The following is a 22,348-nucleotide window of genomic DNA, read 5'->3' as shown; positions in this document are numbered from 1 at the left end:
TCACCGCAGGTACTGGGCAATGACGACCTCCTTAAGCGAGCGAGGGTCACCACTCCCATCAACTCCCACATTCTTATCCTCCTTCTCGTCCATGGCGTCCGTCTCTCCGAGCTCCCAGCGCAGCCGGGCTCGCGCGCGGAGTAGCGGGGCCCACAGCTCGGGGTATCTTTGGCGGAGGGGCCTTGCCCGTCCGCCAACGACCGTCCTAACCCCATCGACCCCGCCGTCGCTCAGCGCTTGGATCGCTCGCTCGCAGTATCCGAGCGCGTCGCGCGGGCGCCCCATGTCCCTGGCGCACACAGCAAGGGCGGAGAGCGTGGGCGCGGAGTGCGCGCTGTCCGCGGCGACCCACGCCGCCCTCTCTTGGAGGAGCGAGGCGGATCGCAGGAGCGACGCCGCCTCGGCGTAGGCGCCCCCACGCAGGCACGCGTGACCCCTGGCCGTCTCCTCGAGCCACAGGAACTCCTGGAAGCGGCGCGAGGCGCGCACGGTCGGCAGCGCGCAGAGGGCACGCAGGTAGAGCTGGAGGCAGCGCGGAGCCGGCGGAGGCAGCGGCAAGAGCGAGAGCGCCGCCGGCAGAGAGCGCGGGAGGGCGGTGCCCCGCAGGGCCGACGTGCCCAGCTCGGAGAGGAGTGCGCGGTGCAGGAGCTGGAATTGGCAGAAGCGTCGCTCGATCGTGCACGGGCACGAGTCCAGCTGGCCCGCGACGAGGACGCGGATTTCGTACACCTGGGCAGGGTGGGGGTGGAGAGGGATTCACGTTTATTAAATCAGTTGAGAACTCAAGAGGCCAGAATTGGGTCACCAAAATGCCGTTGGTAAAACAAAGCGCAGCCATGAAGCAAGTAGAAATTGGCCCAAATATTACTGTATCACATGATATCGTACAATGTTGCACAAACATGAATCATTGTTAACTAATATATTCCCTGTAGCGTAAATCGGCTCGGGCACATTGTTTTGAGACTGGTCGTTGTCGAAGAGGGTTGAGATGGCAGTTTGAGAGGAGGAAGATAATGCTTGACTCTTAAAGGTGGGAGCCCATTCAGACTCCATTCTCTTCGAAGAGTGACTTGAGTCAATCAACAAGTGAAGATTTGAGCTTGACCCTGATGATACTGATGATAATGCTGCTGATGGTGATAGTGATTACGCGTCTGCCACTAATAATGTTGCGGATAATGTCAAGAGTGTTGGTTGATCCATATTTGTTTTTGGGTTAGGCCACGTGGAAATTTTATACCAAAATGATTGTCATTAACCCGTCACGACCCGACAGCATTGTCTACAATAATATGACAGTATTACTTTTCACACGTGCCAATGTATTGATCCAATTCTGACCCATAAAGCTTCTCCTGACCAGTGGCTTCTGACTTTTCGTAACCCGACTCCGTAAGGTAGGTACATATTTTCACGTGCGGGAGAGATAGTGCCAAGTGGTCTAGGGTTTGGGGCTTCGGAGGTGGAGGGTGTGGTAGTTGGGGTGAGGTGGGGTGAGGTGGGGGGTCGCACCTACCGTGTGGCCCCCGCTCAGACCGCGGGGGTTGGTGACGTGGCGCGCGCTCGCGACCCCGAGGAGGAGGTTTGCGCAGGGCGAAGGCGCCGGGGTCTCCAATCGTGCGCGCCTCCACGCCTCCTGCACCGCACGTGTCACGTGGTCGCAGCCCCGTTCCAGGATGCGTGCGCTCTCTAATAACACGTGGGGAGAGAAGGGACAAATATAGGGACTCTTCTACTTACGAACATTAGACTTACGAACTTTCAGAGATACAAACAAAACCTGTCTGTATGTCCAGTTGCCTGTTCGGACTGAGAGTCGTAAGTTCAACCGCCGCGCGATAGATGGCGGTGGTGGCATCTACATCTGGAGAACATGAATATCCAGTAGGCATCTTCAGGTGGTTATACAACTTTTAAAGCCATTCCCCATGTTGAGCGTACATGCCGTACAACATGTTTGGAATCAACAGGAGTACCGGTAAAGTTGGACTTATGCAAAAAATCTAACTCGTTCGTAAGTAGAGGAGTCCCTGTATTGACATCATTGATTTAGCACGTAGGCTTTCACGACCAATGGTTTGTTTTTGGTGTCAGATCGCGTGAGTGGAACGCCAACGTGTCATACACCCTCCTCCACCCAACACGGCCACATAAATAATGTCGCGTAAACAACGCGCTAGTTATTGCTTCAGCATACCGATGATGTTGGAGAGAGCGATCGATAACATTTAACAATTTGGTAAGACGTTTCGCTGGTGTTGTTGATGTTGCTGGATGTAACCGCGTCGGGTGGAGGAGGGTTTACTACACACATTGCCATTTTACTCGTGCAATCTGACCCAAGAATCAATGATAAAGATGTCCCTCGTGTCACGCCCCCCCCCCCCCCCCCATAGCGCAAATTCTCAGTTCGGCGACTCAACTTTTAGGCGATGCATTTCAGTTACGCGCTCAAGAAAAAATAAAAATGTCTATATTTTTAAATGTATCAATGATAAAATTTCAAAGTGAAAAATACAATTCTGATGGGGTGACCGCATCACGGCGGCACCCAGAGCAGCCATCTTAGATCGACTTCCTTTGCATCCCACGTGCTGCTCAAGAAGCCCTGCATCTAATCCTTATTTAGCAGTATTTGTAAGTATGTAATCTTTTCATTTTAATGATTATTTATTATTAACCCCACATTAAGTATGTTTTGTAATGTTGATATTATTAAGTATTTTTTTAAACCCAGGGCTAACGCCTTATAACAAGTATATGGAAAAATGGAATTCATATAGCGCGTTTTCAGGAACGTATTGTCGCGTGTTATGCAAGCGACGTCTGTATATGTGTTTAATTTAGCGCTCCGAGCACTTCACATTACATCTCAACTCAAACATTTGAAAGTCCTCCTAAGTGGCAGCTGTCAATGTGAGCATCGAGAGGGTTGGCACCTGGCCTGCAAGCGGACACGAGTCTGCCAGTAGGGGGTGGGAGGTGGGGCGATTATTGCTTTGTATAGTTACAATTGAGTAATACAGATATTGGTACAATGCTAGTACAATTGTCACCCTATATCTGTTTCATGTTTCTGGTACTTGATTGTAATTTACTATGATCAGTCTCAAAATAATCTGCCCGAGTCGACTTACATTGCAGGGAATGTTTTAACACATTCCTGCGGAGGAAGCTGGTAGGAACGTTGGGTTGCTCGGTCAATGGCCAGGGTCAACGGCGGCGTGGTGTATTCCGCAAATATGCCCGACTGTGACGGCGGGCACAAGCCGGCGTGAGTAGGTTAAACGTTGAGTTTAATAAGGGCACCACGGGGTGACCAGCCCCTTCCCACCCAGCCCCTCCCCACCCTCCCCACCCAGCCCCACCCTCCCGACCCAGCCCCTCCCCACCCTCCCCTCCCCATCCAGCCCCTCCCTCCCCACCCAGCCCCTCCCCACCCTCCCCTCCCCACCCAGCCCCACCCTCCCCACCCAGCCCCTCCCCACCCTCCCCTCCCCACCCAGCCCCTCCCTGCACGACGGACACAATAATCCCCTGTGGGTTGGTGTAACCAGGAGGTTCCTACCAGTAATATTGATTTATGTTTGTGCAGTATTTTACGATTTATCACGCAGCACATTTGTTTTTGTGCAGCTTTCTCTTCGTTTATTGTTGTACTTTATTAGCTTTGCTTTTGTCATTTTGATGAAGCAGGTCACTCTTGCAAATGAGACTATATTCTGGTCTCTTTGAGTTCTCACCTGGTTAAACAAAATAAACTTGACTTGAAATACATGGATTGTGTTGGAACTAGTAATACTGTTATCGAGGCAAGCACTATGCCCGACCGCATTTGCTTCCCAAGTAGGCAATTCAATCATCCTGCGTTATGTACTCATGTAAGGATTAGTCGTCCTTGGAGGAAACACAGGAGGCGTGCGGATATCTCGTGGCAATGATGTTTTACCTGCCAGACTTACTCAACAAGAGCAACACCTGTCAGACATGGTGTAACAACTTCTCCAAGGCTTGAGCCGCGAGATAAACAACACTCGTTGAGTCAAGAGTCTTATGTTGACGAGACGGCCGCGAAACATCACCATAGCCTTGCTGGGGTCTATTGGTGATTGTTGACGGAGACATCGCCAAAACAAATGCATACTTGGGTCTGTGCAATATATATATTGTGGTCGGCGGTCAGCCGAAAAAAACCGCTGTGAGACCAGCCGCACGTTTCGTTTTCTCTCGCCGAGCCGTTCCGTTAAGTTGAGAGTTGTGTTTTTCATGCCGATAACCATTACGATGCTTAACATCACGATGATGATGATGCACGTCCCCACGACTGATATGCGGTTATATCGAGACCCGATTAATCCAAACTGTACCGTATTAACAATAACTCTGCCGTCGATAACCGTGGCAAAACACATGGCGTTGACGGCTGTTGATGTTGACAGTAAAAACCGTGACTACGCATGATTGATCATAACAAACACGTCGATAACGTTGGTGGTGAAGATTACGTGTCGGTGTCAATCGGCCCTCACCTGATGAGACCTCCTCGTGTCGCTGTTCACGCTGAGTGTTCATGGCGTTCAGAACCCCTCGCTGGCAGGAGAGCGACCCAGCCGAGCGGTCCTCTTCGGGGTCTCGTCCCGATCCTCCCCATTTAAAAGTTCCCAGCTGAGAACCGTCCCGGGCGAACTGAGATGGCTAGCGCTCCCTGGTGGAACGACATTGGAGAATGACGGCTTCGGTGTCCAAATGTATTTCGGCCCGTGATTTTTTTTGCGTGGCGTAATCGAAGTGCACTATTGGTAGAACACTTTTGATTTTGTTGTACAGCCCACCACGTAGCCCGGCAAGTCTATAGCACCTGTTATGCATGGTGGTCGCCAATCCATGCACTATCCAGGCTCAACCGTGCTTAGGCATCCGAGATCTGAAAGGATCTGGCGAATGGTTTTGGTCATACGTCAACTCATACAATTACTTTCATAATATAAAACATGTTAATAAAATATCTGTACGTGTACACAATCTGCTTGTGGCTGTGTCTCGTATCAAGTACAGCAGTGGATTTCCACTTAGTCCATGGGCTGGAGCAGATATTGGTAACACATACCGATTAGTTTCTACGGCCAAATAAGTGAATAATTTGATCAGTGCCCGTCCATAAATGACGTCACGCTATTTTGGACGATTTTTTACCCCTCAAATATGACGTCACAAAGCTCTGCCCCTCCCACAAAAAATAAAACATGCTTTCAAATCGCTTTAAACTATTGTCATTGTAGTACGTATTTAATGTGCCGCTGCAGTCTGATGTTGTAGGAGGAAACATTTATTAAACAGTCTATTTAGTTAAGTAGAACGTGTTGTCTATATTTATTTAAAGTTGCGCATTTTGATGTGACGTCACATTTCTCAACCCCTCCCCCTCGTCACACCCCCCCCCCCCAGGTGCGTGACGTCATTTATGGACGGCCCCTTATGTATTTGTATGAGTGACCAACCAACACGAGGGGCTTGCCAGGTGTTGTAGGCATGGGGGTGTGTGACCAATACATGGCAGTGTACATCAAACGGATTGTTGTATTTATCTGCGCGGAGCTTTTGAGTTCGCCCCCTCGTATATGTGTCGTGGGTTTTCTCCGAGTTGTCCATTTCCCTCCCATACGAAGCCAATCTCCTATTAAATTAATGGGATCGGTCAAACAACAGCAATTGTAGCAGGACCATCGTGAACGAGTCTTAAGACTCTGTGAGGCTTTCCTGGGTAACTAATTCGCATGTTTGGTACTTAAAATATAAAACGTTGACACTGACTTCTAATTTAAATCTACTGGCGGTCAGAGATACCACTCGTGATGTGGCCCAGCTGGTGCGCGTTCACCGCTTGTTGTAGATCTCCACGGTTCGATTCCAGCGGCCGCCCTGATTAATACTGCGGGTGCATTAAGTATTAAATTCTACAAATTAGAAGGTAAAGATCCCGTTGGGTCACTAGCAAGTGGCCCAGTGTTGCCGGTAGCATGGTCCACATTTGCCAGATTCGTACATTTCTCTGGAAATTACTGCATTGTGACTATACACGGCGTCTATCATCGCCTGCTACTGCCAAACTCATGGTCCCTGGAGACTCATTCTGGTCTCAGTTCGAGTTCTCAACTGGGTAACCAAAATCAACCTGAAACTTGTCATCACTCTGCAGGACCCAGGTAGGTGTCAGTCAACATCGGTCACCACTGAGGGCCCTGTGTTCTCAAGCCGATATAGATGCGCAGGGTGATGCAGAGGTCTTGGAACCTCCAATGAATTGACCCATAACACATTCCTGCAGAGGGAGCTGGTAGGAACGTTGGCTTGCTCGGTCAATGGCCTGCAGGGTCAACGGCGGCGTGGTGTATTCCGCAAATATGGCCGACTGTGAGGGCGGGCACAAGCCGGCGTGAGTAGGTTAAACGTTGAGTTTTATAAGGGCACCACGGGGTGACCAGCCCCTCCCCACCCAGCCCCACCCCTCCCACCCAGCCCCTCCCCACCCTCCCCTCCCCACCCGGCCCCTCCCCACCCTCCCCTCTCCACCCAGCTCCTCCCTACCCAGCCCCACCCCTCCCACCCAGCCCCTCCCCACCCTCCCCTCCCCACCCGGCCCCTCCCCACCCTCCCCTCTCCACCCAGCCCCTCCCCACCCAGCCCCACCCCTCCCACCCAGCCCCTCCCCACCCTCCCCTCTCCACCCTCCCCACCCTCCCCTCTCCACCCAGCCCCACCCCTCCCATTTTTGGATGCACGACGGATGGACGGACACAAGAATCCCCTGTGGGCTGGTGGAACCAGGTGGTTCCTACCAGTATAACGTTTTTCCTTTGCATACTCGTTTTTGTTTTAAATAAACCTTCCCTTAAAATAAAGATTACGTTTCAGAGAATGAAATGGGGAGGTCGTAAGATATTGGACCACCATGTAGAGTACAGCCCTTTGGATTGGGTGGAGGTCAATTGTCCAGACTGGACCATACTGGCCACTCCGGGTTCATGGAAGGGAGCATTGTAAGTGCATCACAAACAATGGATTTCGCTGGTCTCATGAAAAAAATTGCATTGAGTCATTTAGATTTTATTGTATTCGATTAACCGATAGAGTAATTAGAAACGGAAAATATATATTTACATGCGATTAATACGAGTCTATAGGGGCAGACTATCGATTCCACGGAATCGTACATTAACTATTTCGCAGAATGTCAAGGCAAGAGGAATCGAATTTATATATATGAACGTAGATTCCGATTCCAGATCAATTATCGAACCATCGAGTGATCGTTACCAATGATATTGATGTACTTTGAGCAGCTATCGATTCCACGTAAAGGAACAATAGCACACCCATCGATTACAGAATCATGAATGGGAATCGAAATAGACTGCGAAGGCGTGAATCGATATATGTCAACATTTTTTTTTGCTAGAGTTTTTTTTGTTCTACTGCAAATTGCGATGTGCACTGTCAGTTATTCTAACATATCTTAGTGTTGTTAGAATGTAGTTTGTAATCTGCAACGAGATCGGAACAGAAAAAAATCACTTTTCATTTCCGGCGCGCGCAATTTTTCCGCCGGAAACGCGACGTACAGTGCGCGTGCGCCGGTACAGTAGAGAGTGGTAAACACGGAGACGGGCACGCGCGCTGGGAGACGCGGAGACTTGGTAGGAGACGACGGTGGAGGTGGTGGAGGTGGTGGTGGAGACGACGGTGGAGGTGGTGGAGGTGGTGGTGGAGACGGTGGTGGTGGAGACGGTGGTGGTGGAAGTGGAAACGGTGGTGGTGGAGACAGTGGTTGTGGTGGTGGAGACGGTGGTGGTGGTGGTGGTGGTGGAGACGGTGACGGTGGTGGTGGTGGTGGAGACGGTGGTGGTGGAGACGGTGGTGGTGGAGACGGTGGTGGTGGAGGTGGAAACGGTGGTGGTGGAGACGGTGGTGGTGGTGGAGACGGTGGTTGTGGTGGTGGAGACGGTGGTGGTGGAGACGGTGACGGTGGTGGTGGAGACGGTGGCGGTGGTGGTGGAGACGGTGGTGGTGGTGGTGGAGACGGTGGTGGTGACGGTGGTGGTGGAGACGGTGGTGGTGACGGTGGTGGTGGTGGTGACGGTGGTGGTGGTGGTGACGGTGGTGGTGGAGGTAGTGGTGACGGTGGTGGTGGTGGTGGAGACGGCGGTGGTGGTGGCGGTGGTGGTCATAGTGATGGTGGTAGCGGTGGGAATGTGATTGTGGTGGCAATTGTTGGTCTAAACTGCGGTGGTGGTGGTGGTGGAGACGGTGGTGGTGGAGACGTTGGTGGTAGCGGTGGCAATTGGTGGTCTTAAATCGGCGACGGCGATGGTGATGACAATTGATGGTCATAGTGATGGTGGTAGCGGTGGGAATGTGATTGTGGTGGCAATAGGTGGTCTAAACAGCGGTGGTGGTGGTGATGGTGATAGCGATGGTGATGGCAATTTATGGTCATGATGATGGAGGTAGCCGTGGGAATGTGGTTGTGGTGGTGGCGATTCGTGGTCTTAACAGCGGCGGTGGTGGTGATGATAATAATAGTGGCGATGGTCATGGCAATTGATGATCGTGATGATGGTGATAGCGGTGGGAATGTGGTTGTGGAAGTTATGGCAAACGTAGTGGCGCTAATAGCAATTGTTGGTTATGATGGTGGCGGAGATGTGTTGATTATAACGGTGGTTGCAGTAGTGAAGGTAATGATGGTGATAGCAATTGTTGATCATAATGACGGTGGCGACGGTGGTGGGTATGTAATCTACGTTGAACTTTCACACACCGTACGGAGCCAACCGCACGAATCGGAGGTGCGGGGGAATGACAATAAACTCATTGGCAGCCCTTTGATTGGTGTAAACCCCACCACCGTCGCGATCGCTGCCCACCGCTGACATTAACATTGGCTACGCCCATTTTAAACCTTTATAAACGGTTTGCTTTTCGAAGCTAACCCCCTCTTCCTGATGACGAACGCTTGTGTTGCGATCGAAACGTCGTTTTTTGTTATTTTACTTGAACCTACCTACGTGAATTTACCGAAAGACCCAAATAATAAAAAAAAAATGTATAAAGAAATTCGTTTGCAATCTAGATTTCAAAGTGCATAGCTCAAGTGGATTTCTAATATTGGAACGAAGAACGTTCCGGAAAGACGGCCGCAGAAGCGCATATGAAAGCGCGCGATAGTGACAGTGTTTGCTCGATGGCTAGCCAAAAGCCGCTGCGAGGATGACCGGAGTTAGCGTGATGGTTTATGCTCTTTGACGAGCTCAGCAAGGTATTGTGGTTCATTTGTGGCAAGTATTTTGTGTATGATTGCGACCTTATAATGTATTCGGCAACCAGCTCGGCAAGCACCGGACCGACATGGTCAGATCTTGCAGTACCCGTCACAACACGTTCCAAAGCATTTTGTACACTCTGCACCCTGGTAATGTTTTTGCCAGACCTCCTGTAAAGTAATGATTTGCATTAATCGAACCTTGTCGATACTATGCTAGACGTCACTGTGTTGGCTATGTCACGACTCAATAGTGGTCGGATGTGTCGTAGAGCCCTGATATGAAAATTGCAGGATCAAACCACATATACTGGTCGAGTATGGTGCCGAGTCTTTTTAAATCAGTAAAATACTGAATGCTTAGCCTGGGACCGCCTCACCCGATCCGCAATTTTTTTCGCCTGAGCCTGAGTGCCAACCACTACGGATGTGGTGATTATAGTTTTTTTTTGTGGTGATGGAACTTGACGGTGAGGATATTGGTGAAAATTAGCATTGGCAATGACGGTGGTGGTAATGATGCTGGTAAAAATAACAGTGCTGGTGGTGATTTTTGTTTTGCTCATAGTGGTGCTGATGTTGGCGGCTGTGATGATGATGGTTGTAATGGTGGTGACTATGGGGATGATGGTATTATGGTGATGATGTGGTCATGGTGGTGGTTATCATGGTGTTGATATAATGGTGGTGATGTGATGATCACAATGGTGGTAACGGTGATATTGATAGTGATGCTGGTGATTGTTGGGATGCCTGTGGTGATGTTGGCAATTGTTGTGGTGTGAACGGTGACAGTGTTCAGGTATATAATTGCTGTGCTATTAATTGGAGAGGAGGTGGGCTCCGATGGATTAATGGCTAGGCATCTCTGTAAAATATTTTATGAAATTTCGATTTAAAGCTTTCGTGACTGCAGGGATTCATCTTCTTGGTTCTTTCGGTAAAGTCACGTAGAATGGAAATAATAAAATAATAATAAAACATAATAAAATAATTCTCACGACGTTTTGGCCACAACGCAAGCAGCCGTCCTCAGGTGAAGAACAGGTCTGTCGAGAAGACAGAGTCTGAAATATTTTATGAGTTTAATCCCTGCCTGTGTGTGTCAGCAGCATCATGTCGGACACGTGGAGCAGCATCCAGGCTCATAAGAAGCAGCTGAGCAGCCTGCGGGAGAGACTCCAGAGGAGATGGAAGGACCCAACTCAGCTTGGCCTTGGTGATTCCGCACAACGGATTATATTGGACCACTCTCTTCCCGTAATCTGACTACTCTGGTCCCCAAACTGAATGAGATAGCATAAATAGGGAATATTTCCCTGACTGAGAGCTGTAAAGGACTTTCAATTATCTTTGGCAGCCACATGTTTATACACATTACATTCACTTCTGTCACTGCAAGACGCCCTTGCAGAGGCAGGAGAGAGGTTGGCAGGGGGCAGGTCCATAGAGGATTTTGCAGATTGTGCGAGCGGTCTTGAAATTGATCTGGGGTTGATAGCCAATGAAGGCATCAGACTATTGGGGTGACGTCTTGTTTAGGGGTGTGATTGAGAAATCTGACAGTTGTGGGGTAGTAAGCAATGCTGAAAAACATTTTTTTTAAAAGATGTTTCAGGCAATTAATTAATGGGATCAAAGAAATCAAATTTCTAGGTGAATAAACTTTTTAAGATACCCTATATTGCAAGCAGTTTCCAAGCCTTATTGTTTCTCTGCGGTGGCCACCAGACCCAGAGGTGACCGGCGGGGTGGTTGGGCCTGCGGCGCGCAGCGAGAGCCCCACAGGCCACTCGCCTTCGAGCTCCCTTCCCGAGCCCTCTCTCCGGCGGGGGGCAGTGGGGGTGGTCGAGGTGACAGCCCCGGTGCTGGAGGTGAGGGTGGACCCGCGGCTCGAGAGCCGGCTTCTCGCGTACCTCTCCGACCTCGCCCTGCCACTGCCCGTTGACTCGGCTGCCATCCAGACTGCCATCTCACAGGTGATGATGCACAGTGGCCACTGAGTGTACGGTGGCATGTGATGGGGATGTTAAGACGGCTGTGTAGAGCTCTCGAGAAGTGTTTTTAACCCCTTCCAGCTGAGGTGGATTGCATTAATGCCTTAGCTCTGTCCATCTGTATAGGAGGGTGTCACAAGAACCTTCGTAAATATAATCCAATATAAATGCATTTTCGACGTAAACTTGTGTATTAGGGACGTGCCCTACATAAAACCGGCCAACTTGATCAATGGGTTTTACAAACCTTGGTGGCATAAGTATTTTCAGCCAAGATGAGGACATCAAACACCATGCACACCACTCGCCCCCCGGCCCCCCCACCAAGACTTAATTATGCTCGACGTGACATTTCTCGCTTCCGTTTTTCGTGCAGAACCGTGTACTCGTTTTGTGTGATGTACAATAATCTGTGTTCGACTTGCATGCGCGTGTGTGTGTCTGCGCACATGTCGTGCGTGTACACGCGCAGTCCGAATGCCTCGTAACGCGGGCGTCCGTCGAGAGCTTGCTGCACAAGTTTGCAGCGCAGGAGCTGATCGCGGTGAGCGCCGGCTGCTTGCCGGACGGCGGGCCATGCGTGCTCGTCACAGACGCCGAGCACTCCAAGCTGTCCGCCATGCTGGGGGCAGCCACCACTTCTGGGTCAGGTGAGTAACCGGAGTTTATCGTTGGGTTCTCTGATGACTCGCCGGTCAGAGCGCGAAACTGGCAGTAAAACTGATTTTCCTTTTTTCAGAACTGTAATTTTGGAAAAATCTATCGTGATGACATTTTTGTGCAGTTATTTGTTCAGCTGAGACCATCAATTGATTAGATTTAAGAGACCTGCTTAAATCATGAATGGCTAAAATCTGGATTCAAAAACCCAGGATCTCGGCAGTGTGGGAAAAAAAAATCGATTGTTGAATTGAATCACCACCCCGAATTGTGACAAGTATCAAATAACCAAGGGTCACGTCCTTCCCGTGCAGTACCAGGTGTGACAGCGGACCCAGGTGGATCTGGTGGGGTCGGCAAGGGCGACCTGGGGCAGGATGGGGGCAGCTCGATTCCACTGGTGCCCAGTTCCAGCGCCAACAAGCGGAAGGCTGAGGCCAGCGAGGGAGCACCTCCCGACAAGATGAATAAGAAAACGCAGCTCTCATCCACCTCCACATCATCCACAAGCAATGAGGTGACAGCGTCATCGTTGGCTGCGTTCTCACGCTGCACGTAGACTCAAGACAGTAACGAATGCATGTGCAATCCTTTTTTTCAGTCCATGGAGATTATTTGATTGTCATTTACCATGTTGGTAAGTGTTGGTTGGTGAAGGTAGGGAGCATAGACATACAGTACAACATTAGATGGAGCTGAACTGCCCTCTACCACCCTCCATGTTGCCCATAGCCTATAACAACCTATTGTTCATTATGGCCGCCAATACGAGCACTCACCAGGATCAATCCTCCTTATCTTGAAGTCTGAAGCGATCTGGCTTTTGTGGTGGATTGTATTAACAAAGCGAAAATCCACTGCGGAGATTGAGCGATGAGCTGGGCTCATGTGCTGGTGCTGGGTGGGTTGTTGGATCGTGGGACTGTGAAGGATGGCGACGACTTGGGGATGTCGTCACCTAGCAGTTTGGTTGACCGTGGCTGATGATGATCAGATGAGGAAGTGGGTGCGTTGTGGTGATGTTTGCAACTGCCGGTTCTCCAGTTGGACCAGGAGATCATGAGCCTGCTGTCGCAGCAGTCGACGCGTGAGCAGGAGAGCAAGAAGGTGTCGGCCGAGATACTGCAGCTGCTCACGGCAAGCACGGCCAAGGAACAGTCGATTCTCGAGAAGTTCCGCTCACGAGGGGGAGCACAGGTACGCGCACAGGCACACACGCACAGGCACACACGCACAGGCACACACACACAGGCACACACACACAGGCACACACGCACAGGCACACGCGCACAGGCACACGCGCACAGGCACACGCGCACAGGCACACGCGCACAGGCACACACGCACAGGCACACACGCACAGGCACACACGCACAGGCACACGCGCACAGGCACACGCGCACAGGCACACGCGCACAGGCACACGCGCACAGGCACACGCGCACAGGCACACGCGCACAGGCACACGCGCACAGGCACACGCGCACAGGCACACGCGCACAGGCACACGCGCACAGGCACACGCGCACAAGCACACGCGCACAGGCACACGCGCACAGGCACACGCGCACAGGCACACGCGCACAGGCACACGCGCACAGGCACACGCGCACAGGCACACGCGCACAGGCACACGCACACAGGCACACACGCACACTCCCGTACTCTTCCCTGAGCCACATGCTCATGGCCCTATGCCTTCAGGCTTTATCCATTTTCCATTCATCTTCATGGCCTGTCTTAAATATGTCGTTGTTAGGGCATCATGTTGACAGCTCTGGGCATGATATTCCTCCAACTGTGCCAGTTGTCAACCTCATTGATCAGCAGGTTGGGGTTTTAAGCTCTTCCCAAACTGTAGTGGTTCGAGTACCTCTCTACGAACCCGACAACCTGAGTTTTATTCCAGGCAACAGTCCCCTTCAGTGGCCAGTTATATCTAAATCAATTGACTCGCCCTTAAATGAGGAGCTGGAGCAGTGTTTAAACACCATTAGCACTGGAGAGACAGACAACTGGACATGGTGCTGGCCATGCCACCCCCTGCGCACCCTGCTGTCCGTCATTGGTGCCTGCGAATAACACTTGCCCCAACCGTCTGGTAGAGGCTACATGGGTGATCTTTGTCTCTGTTCGTACATGCCACCACGGTGCTGCAGGTTCGGGAATTCTGTGAGCATGGCACCAAGCAGGAGTGCATGGGTGCGTGCGGCTCCTCACGCCCGTGCCCCAAGCTGCACTTCCGCCGCATCATCCACAAGCACACGGACGAGTCGCTGGGCGACTGCTCCTTCCTTAACACGTGCTTCCACATGGACACCTGCAAGTACGTGCACTACGAGATCGATGGCGGTGGCTTGGCCGCCGGTGGTGGCATGGGGGGGCCAGGCCGGAGGGGCCGCATGGAGGAGGCGGCGGCGGCGGTGGCGGTGAACAGGCCGCGCGATGACACCACCGCGGGGAAACTGTTTCCCTCGCAGGTGAGCATTGCATGGACGTTCCATGCTAACATCACTGCACGATAGTACATGTCGCGTTTTCCTGTTTGTTTGCTAACAACACTTGTGCCCACAGTCTATTGAGGCTGTTTGGGGGATCTTCATGTGCATGAGAGAACATGTATCATATTCTTAGGTGTTTTCGGTAAAGTCACGTAGGTAAAACATCAAAATTAATAAAAATAATAAAATAAAATAAAGATCACGACGTTTCGGAACGTCGTGATCTTTATTTTATTTTATTATTTTTATTAATTTTGATGTTTTACCTACGTGACTTTACCGAAAACACCTAAGAATATGATTTCTTGCAGTCACGAAAGCTTCAAGTCTAGAAAGAACATGTATCATTTTACTGTTTTCTTGCTAACTACCAGCACTTACCACAACAGTCTATGTAAGCTTAATGGAGGAGCTTGTATTTGCATGCTTGAGTGTACATGTATGGGTTTCAATGTGCACTTGCTCTGCCCTTGCCACTATAGTCTACAAGGCTATATCGGACACTTAATGTCTTCGGTGTGCGTGCACATGTGTTTGCGCAGTGGATAAACTGCGACATACGCTTCCTGGACATGAGCATTCTGGGTAAGTTCTCGGTAGTGATGGCAGACCCCCCTTGGGACATCCATATGGAGCTGCCGTACGGCACACTCACGGACGACGAGATGCGCCGGCTCAACATCCCCGTGCTGCAGGACGATGGCTACATCTTCCTGTGGGTGACGGGCAGGTAATGGGCGCACAACGAGTGTGGCCATCACTGTCCATCGCTGTGTTTGGCACGGCAGCGATAGATGGTGATGGATACAGCACAACACCATGCCAAGAAAAGATGCAAGCGATTAATCAATTAAAGGAGATTGTACACTCGTGATACTTCTTTTTTACCCAACCTATCAGCCGCATGGCCTTCTGGGAGTGCACAGTTAAGCAGCATTGATTCGAGACAAACTCTTGACCAGTTTTGACATAGAACGTGTCATCAGCAGTCATGCTTGCTTGCTGACTGGATTGTTGACTCCGACTTTGCTGATGAGACACTTTGTCGAAACTGGTTCAAAGTTTGCCTGTCTTGAATCAATGTCTGTGTAGCAAGTGCATTTTGTAACAAAAAATTGTTTGTCATTTTAAAAAATGTTTTATAGACGGATATATGTTGGAGACATTGCCCGCTTATTTTGTTATTTATATTCTCCATAACTACATTAATAATTTTTTTGGGTATATACGTATTCAAATCCGTTCTAATTCATAGTATAAATAATATATCTTTGAAGATAAGCAGGTTTGAGCCTGGATAGTTGGATGAGCAACCACAATGATTGTAATAGGCAAGCAGGGCTACGTTATGGGCAGTAGAGGGCAGTGCAGCACAATACTTTATTGTACTCTACCATTTAAAAAAAAATCTTTACTTCTATGCTTCCACATCTATATTCGCCACCTATTTAACAATACTTAAGCATGGTGAAGTTTGTTCAAATAAACTACGACCTGCACAACGTGGGAGGGTGCCTCATCCAGCAGTCGATTGACAAAAGGGCTGCACATGTACAGTATGCCGTGCGTATGGCTGTGTGTGTACGCGCGGGCGCATTTCCGTGCCTATTTGCATTTCTGCGTGCCCGTGCGTGTGTGGTTGTGCCGCAGAGCCATGGAGTTGGGCAGGGAGTGCCTGAAGCTCTGGGGGTAAGTCGTTCCCAAGGTCTTCCAAGGAGCCCACATCACAACCACAAAACCTCAGGCCGCATCATATCGTAGCTTCATGAGACCACTCATGCCTACACAGCTTGTGGCTAAGAAGCAGTAACCACAGCACAAAACACTTGCGGCTTAGACTACTGTCACACAAATGCGGGTGATACTGTCCTGGGCCCTAAACTTATAACCCTCATCTCAAAACCATAACCTTAACTCCTGTTTCTAAATCCTAATGCCTAACCTTACACCTATACCCTAGAACTAAAGACGCAATGTGCGTTCATATTTCATAATCGCAACAGGAAATAAGCAGGAATTGGAAAGCTGTGTTCACAGGTCAGCACAACCCAATGGCCCTTCATTTATATCCTATGAAAAAGGGCCATTGCTCAAAATGTCACCTATTATATACTTTTTTTATGGCAGTGTTATTGACAAATGTGGTCAATTGTTGGATAAACATGTAAAGACAAATTCCAGAGAGTCGATTTCTTTCTCTACATCTGCGGGGACTGTAGTTGCAAAATGTTTACTGTCTGATGATAATTATTGTCGTGTGTGTATGTGTATGTATGCAGCTATGAGCGAGTGGATGAGCTCATCTGGGTTAAGACAAATCAACTGCAGCGGATCATCCGTACAGGGCGGACGGGCCACTGGCTCAACCACGGCAAGGAGCATTGCCTGGTACCAGCATCCAACCGGCATACATTTACGCATACGTAAAACAACAACAGCTGTTGTTGTTGTACATTACTTGGTGGCAAATTGCCACCGTATCGCTTGTGCCAGGATAATTGCACTTAGGGTCAATTGAAGTTTCAATGGCTAAGTGGCAGGAGACCGTGCAACAAACCTAGGTGTGTTGGGTTAACTGACTGTGTTGACTGGCATCTGCGCCACCCGTGCAACTTGTACATATGTACAAACGCATGCACATGCATGTACGCATGCATAACGACGTGGTTACACTCTCTTCCACATGAACACACGTGCAAACACACGCACACATGTGCACACTTGCTTATGCACACCCGCCCGTACAACCACATACCTCCACGCACAAACAATGGGAAATGCACGCTGTCTCACATGCATGCAAACACGTACATGTATTATGGGCACAATTTGGTATTCTTCTAGCCTATGCACACGAAACCAAGCTAGGGCACAGCATCAAGTTCAGTGTTCTCAGTTCCCCATAAAGTATGGGCAGAGGGCAACGTGTTACCGGCTGCATCTGTCTGCATTTGCAGTTTAGACTCTTCTGGTGAAAACGTGTCTCGCGCACCACGCTACCGCATGCTGCAGCACGGAGTAGTGTGTAAATGACCCGAAAAGCACTCTCCATGTGTGAGCGCTCGCCTGGTTATGTAAGGGACATTGATGTTGATTGCATGTCTGTCACTGTGCGCAGGTTGGTATGAAGGGGAACACGGAGGGCTTTAACCGGGGGCTGGACTGTGATGTTCTGGTCGCCGAGGCAAGTGTGTTGCATGCTTGTTTGTGTGTGTGCACATGTGAGTGAGTGTAACAGCAGCTCATGGCACACTATTCCGCACCTGCAAATACTATGCAAAATGTATTCATGTGTGAGTTCCTATGTGTAATAGCTTGGCTAGTGGTCGCATAATGGTAATCTCACTGCGCTACAAACTCGTTCATTTTAGTCCAATTCCCAGCCACAACTAAAATCAGTGGAAAGTGGTTTCAGAACTTCTCCCTACGTCGACTCAGCCTTAATTGAGGACCTGGTGCAGTGTGTTAGTTCACCAGAGGGGAGACAACAGTGGTCGGATATGTTTCAGGCCATACCACCTCCTTATGAGCTGTATCAGCCTTAATAGGTGCTCACTAAAAGCACTTACCCCAACAATCGATGCAGTGCTACATAGGCAATTTATTATTCTTTCAACCGAGCGTGCAGCTATAGGCTGAGTGCGGCTTCGGAACAAATTATACTGGTAGGAATCACCTGGTTCCACCAGCCCACAGGGGATTATTGTGTCCGTCCATCCGTCGTGCATCCAAAAATGGGAGGGGTGGGGCTGGGTGGAGAGGGGAGGGGCTGGGTGGGGAGGGTGGGCAGGGGCTGGGTGGGGAGGGTGGGCAGGGGCTGGGTGGGAGTGGGAGGGGTGGGGCTGGGTGGGGAGGGGCTGGTCACCCCGTGGTGCCCTTATAAAACTCAACGTTGACTTTACTCACGCCGGCTTGTGCCCGCCCTCACAGTCGGCCATATTTGTGGAATACACCACGCCGTCGTTGACCCTGGCCATTGACTGAGCAACCCAACGTTCTTACCAGCTCCCTCCGCAGGAATGTGTTTCGTAATCGCATCGGTAACCTCCTTCAAATGATGTTACTTTAATCAAGATAACATAGAACTAACTACTTACACCAGTATAATTTAAATAAGACACTACTTAATTGCACACATCACTAATCGTACTTGAGGATAATTAAGAGATGTTTACATTGCCCAGCGGTTGCGTGCTCTCCAATTGTTGCAGAGGTTCATAGTTCGAATCAGTGGTCGCCCTGGTTATTACTGCGGGTGTAATAACCGTAATAATACTATGACGCGCCAACTGCCCACAGTGGACATTAAACATGCCGTGACTTCGTTTGCGAGAGTAAACCATTGTGTCCTGGCACGGTGGTCCAAATTTGCTAAATTTGAAAACTACTTGAAAATTACTCAATTCCGATGACTCAGCAATCAGTACCCCCCGACTGCGAAGGCCGAGGATCGCAGGACATTTTCAATGCAGGAGATGAACTCTGGCAATCGCCTGATGATGATGGCTATGATTACCAGCGAAACGTCGCACCGTATCGTCATTGTCAAATATGGATTGCTCTTTAACATTAAAACACGTTTACGCCCATCTGACTACTCATCTCCGTAACTTCATCCTTTGGTTGCGGTCCGTTACCATCCTCTGTTAGAAAGTTTTGGGTCAACATACCACTTTGCTTAAGCAATAAAAATTACCATGTTCACATAATAACTTTATTCGGCTTTGTCAGGGGGAGGAGGCTGTATGGCACACATTGTACTTGCGCCACCTGACCCAAAAATGAATGATTCATCACTAGAGGGATCTTTAAAACTATTTTCTTCTGGCTAGCACATTATCATAAACACTTTAGAATGTATACTGCATCTAAATACACAATTTTTGAAAATATGTATATTTTACACTTATAAATTAAAACCGTGTTGTTATTTGAGTCGGCGAGAATGTAGATTCTATCATTGTTTGACTGGTGCCGTTGTGCACCCACGTATGGTACAGGTTCGCTCCACGAGTCATAAGCCTGACGAGATTTATGGAATCATCGAACGCCTCTCCCCCGGAACTCGCAAGATCGAGCTGTTCGGGAGACCTCACAACATCCAGCCCAACTGGTAGGAGCTCACACACAAAGAGAAAAGTCCGTGAGCTAAAGCAGACATTGGCAGCACTAAAGTCTGTTCATCCCTTGTCTCCCCAGCAGTCATTGCAGGCCAAAAGTGGGCAGCTCAATTTGCTGTTATAGACGACAGTATTGTTACATTAATTCTGTTTCAAGAGTACAGCCAGATACTTTTCTTGTTTATACCACCATTGTTTATCACCACGGAACTAATCCTACTTTCCCCTCCTCTCCTGCTTTTCGTCATGATCAGTCTTCGTCACCGTTGAAGCTCATTTCCTGCTCTTTCTGCTGTGGAATGTTCTGTTCTGCACTTCTTCTTTCCTGATCAGTTTACGCTGCTTCATGGTTAATTTCTTTGTTGCCAGGGTTACGCTGGGTAACCAGCTGGATGGAATCCACCTGCTGGACCCCGAGGTGGTGGCTCGCTTCAAGAAGCGCTACCCTGACGGCATCATCACCAAAGCCAATTAACGCCAGCGAGATGAGTTCTGGGAAACAAGCATGGCGCGCGTGAGGACAGACGGCATAGGGCGGAGGTTGGAAGTCATGCCCAGGGCTTAATTTTAGTCGGTTTTGTCTGAGTTGGCGACACAGAAAATATTAAAGCACCCATCACACGACATTCAGTGTATCTCTGCTCATTACGGCCTTAGTTGCTAGTCGTGTGTCGTCTCCAGTCAACCAGCGACCCAGAGAATATTCAGTGCGAAATTAAGCCCTGTTTGTGACCCCTGACCTCACAATGAATCTCTTTACCCTGAAACAATGTTTTTATATAAAGAATATGCTTAAAAATGTGAAGAGGCTTCCTGTTGAGTTCTGGGATTTGTTAGTGGTGTACCGTGGATGGCTGTGGAATGTGTGGGAGGCATGCTAGTGCACACTTATCCATTGTGGTAATGGGGTTGAGGGATCACAGAGATCAACAGGTGAAAAGCTCATTGGGCTGCTAGCCAACAGTTTGCAGTACACAAAACAGGGTGTCAACCTGCAGATTTTCGAGTGCTTTCACGTGTAGGCTTTCTCCAGACACTGATTCCATCCATTGTGTAAGAGAAAAAACCAGTTATGGAATTGGACAAACATTCCAATCTTGGATCCTTCTGAAAAAGTCTTGAGACTTTTCTAAATACTAGATTTAATTACAAAACATCCTTAAGTAAAAACTATTACTTAGGTTTCCTTTTCAGAGGAGATTATCTTCGGTAGCGTTTTAACGTGATTCATGAAATAACACGTTGACTAAACCATAATGTGTTGTATGACCGACTGCTTTTCATACAAAAATCTGCCACTGGCAAGAAACGTCTGGACCAGATACAGCTCGCGACTTAATTTTGGACAACCCTGTGGCCACGCGAGTCCTATCACTTCGGAAGACCTCACCGCAAGCATCTTTAGCCGTTTTAATCGGGTACTGGATGGGAATATTTTCAACCTTGTGGGTGGTTTCTAATTTTAGCATGCAAGGTCACTTCTGTCACTGCAAGGACCTCGTGCAGTGACATCAGTTAGCGTGTGAATGTGTGATTGCCCACCAAAGTGATTTGAAAGTTCTCTGCCCCCCCCAGTAAGGAAAAGAGCTGTGAGTTCAAACACCTGTCAAAGGTCAGTTGCGACTCATAAAACACTTTAGGCATGCAGAGGCCGTTATGAGGTGGGAATTGTACGTGTTGTTTACGTTTAAAAAAAATAAAGTTATGTTTTTTTTAAACCCTTTGTCTCGTGAAATGTAAACCCCACTTTGCATTCCGTTGTGAAGTGTAAGGAAGGAGGCATGATACAGTGGTCTTAGTCAAAGCCTCATGCCAGGGTTATGTGAGGTTTCCTGCTAACAGGAACCACAGACCTGCCACCGTTGATAAGGAGATGTTATAGAAAGACACCACTAAAAAAAACTGTTCTTTCATGTGTACCAAGGCTGTGAATAGAGGGCTGTGAATAGAGGGCTGTCGGACAATTGTTTGAGCGTTGTCATCAATTCAGAAATGCAATGATTATGATTTATAAAGCGTCTAAATGCTACCGTGTCATAGGCAGATGAAACAGGTCTCGAGCCGAAACTTTTGCAGGAAAGGAGTCTACAGCACAGATGTCTGGCGCAAGGGAGTTTCAGGCTGGGCACAGCAGAGGATGACGAGTGGCCGCCCACTGAGCGAAGGTTAACTGGGTGATTAGACCGCCGTAATTGCTGCTCATGTGCGTGGGATGAGAGGAGGGAGGTAGATTGGGGTCAGTCCATCGAGGAAAGAATACCTTTGGTCACATCTTTGATAATAAAATAAAACATGCTTTGACGTATTTTCGTCATTTGGGTGGCTGGCTGAGCCGTGACGGCAAGTCACGTGCAGGCACTTTATCATGCAAATTATTTAATTACAACAAAATTTGAAATCGACATGCGCCAAGTCATTCAGGGTTGCCACCTCTCCCACTGTAGACCAAATCTGGACATTTCTCAGCCTGAGTCAATCAAAGCGGTGCAAAATACCATTAATCAGGACAACATGGCATCAGGGATTGTTTATTCCTGTCACCTGAACACATTTCTAATTTCTCGACGGTGCAGTTCAAGCCCCGACAAGTGGCAACCCAAGTGAAGAGAATGTCTTCTTGCCAAGATGAGCCGTGAACAGATGGCAGTTTTCGCCTCTTGTCTAAGGCTGCTGCTGATGCTGCCACCATCACACCACCGTGAACTGCATCATCACAACCTTGATCACTTGCTCATGCAGCTTTGCATG

The 22,348-nt window shown here is 49.2% G+C and overlaps 2 protein-coding genes across 4 annotated transcripts; one reads left to right on the top strand and one right to left on the bottom strand.

Annotated features, from left to right (window-relative positions):
* LOC133340359 (sorting nexin-21-like) lies at positions 1 to 2,567 on the bottom strand. Its single transcript, XM_061548503.1, has 3 exons — positions 2,555 to 2,567; positions 1,520 to 1,692; positions 1 to 729 (listed from the first exon to the last, which is right to left on the bottom strand). Exons 1-3 carry the CDS (start codon positions 2,565 to 2,567, stop codon positions 1 to 3), a joined length of 915 nt encoding a protein of 304 aa, XP_061404487.1.
* A 5,044-nt stretch (positions 2,568 to 7,611) lies between these two features.
* Positions 7,612 to 21,497, top strand: METTL3 (methyltransferase 3, N6-adenosine-methyltransferase complex catalytic subunit). Of its 3 annotated transcripts, none has more exons than XM_061548228.1 (13): positions 7,612 to 7,697; positions 10,432 to 10,541; positions 11,054 to 11,301; positions 11,792 to 11,969; positions 12,294 to 12,496; positions 13,024 to 13,176; positions 14,139 to 14,459; positions 15,023 to 15,210; positions 16,131 to 16,169; positions 16,760 to 16,868; positions 17,599 to 17,664; positions 19,481 to 19,593; positions 19,970 to 21,496. In XM_061548228.1, the coding sequence occupies exons 2-13, from the start codon at positions 10,439 to 10,441 to the stop codon at positions 20,073 to 20,075; spliced, it is 1,827 nt and encodes a 608-aa protein (XP_061404212.1). In that variant the 5' UTR covers positions 7,612 to 7,697; positions 10,432 to 10,438; the 3' UTR covers positions 20,076 to 21,496. The 3 variants fall into 3 exon arrangements, with proteins under 3 accessions (XP_061404212.1, XP_061404215.1, XP_061404211.1); XM_061548231.1 differs by having other exon boundaries at positions 7,613 to 7,697; positions 10,435 to 10,541; positions 12,300 to 12,496; positions 19,970 to 21,497; XM_061548227.1 differs by having other exon boundaries at positions 7,613 to 7,697; positions 10,435 to 10,541; positions 19,970 to 21,495.
* Positions 21,498 to 22,348: the final 851 nt, after the last annotated feature.

This window comes from Lethenteron reissneri, chromosome 9 (assembly GCF_015708825.2).
Source record: "Lethenteron reissneri isolate LAM-NWPU_2019-01 chromosome 9, ASM1570882v1, whole genome shotgun sequence".
Classification (NCBI taxonomy): Eukaryota; Metazoa; Chordata; class Hyperoartia; order Petromyzontiformes; family Petromyzontidae; genus Lethenteron; species Lethenteron reissneri.
Note: the sequence above shows the minus strand (reverse complement) of the source record. Positions and strands in the feature narration are given on the sequence as shown.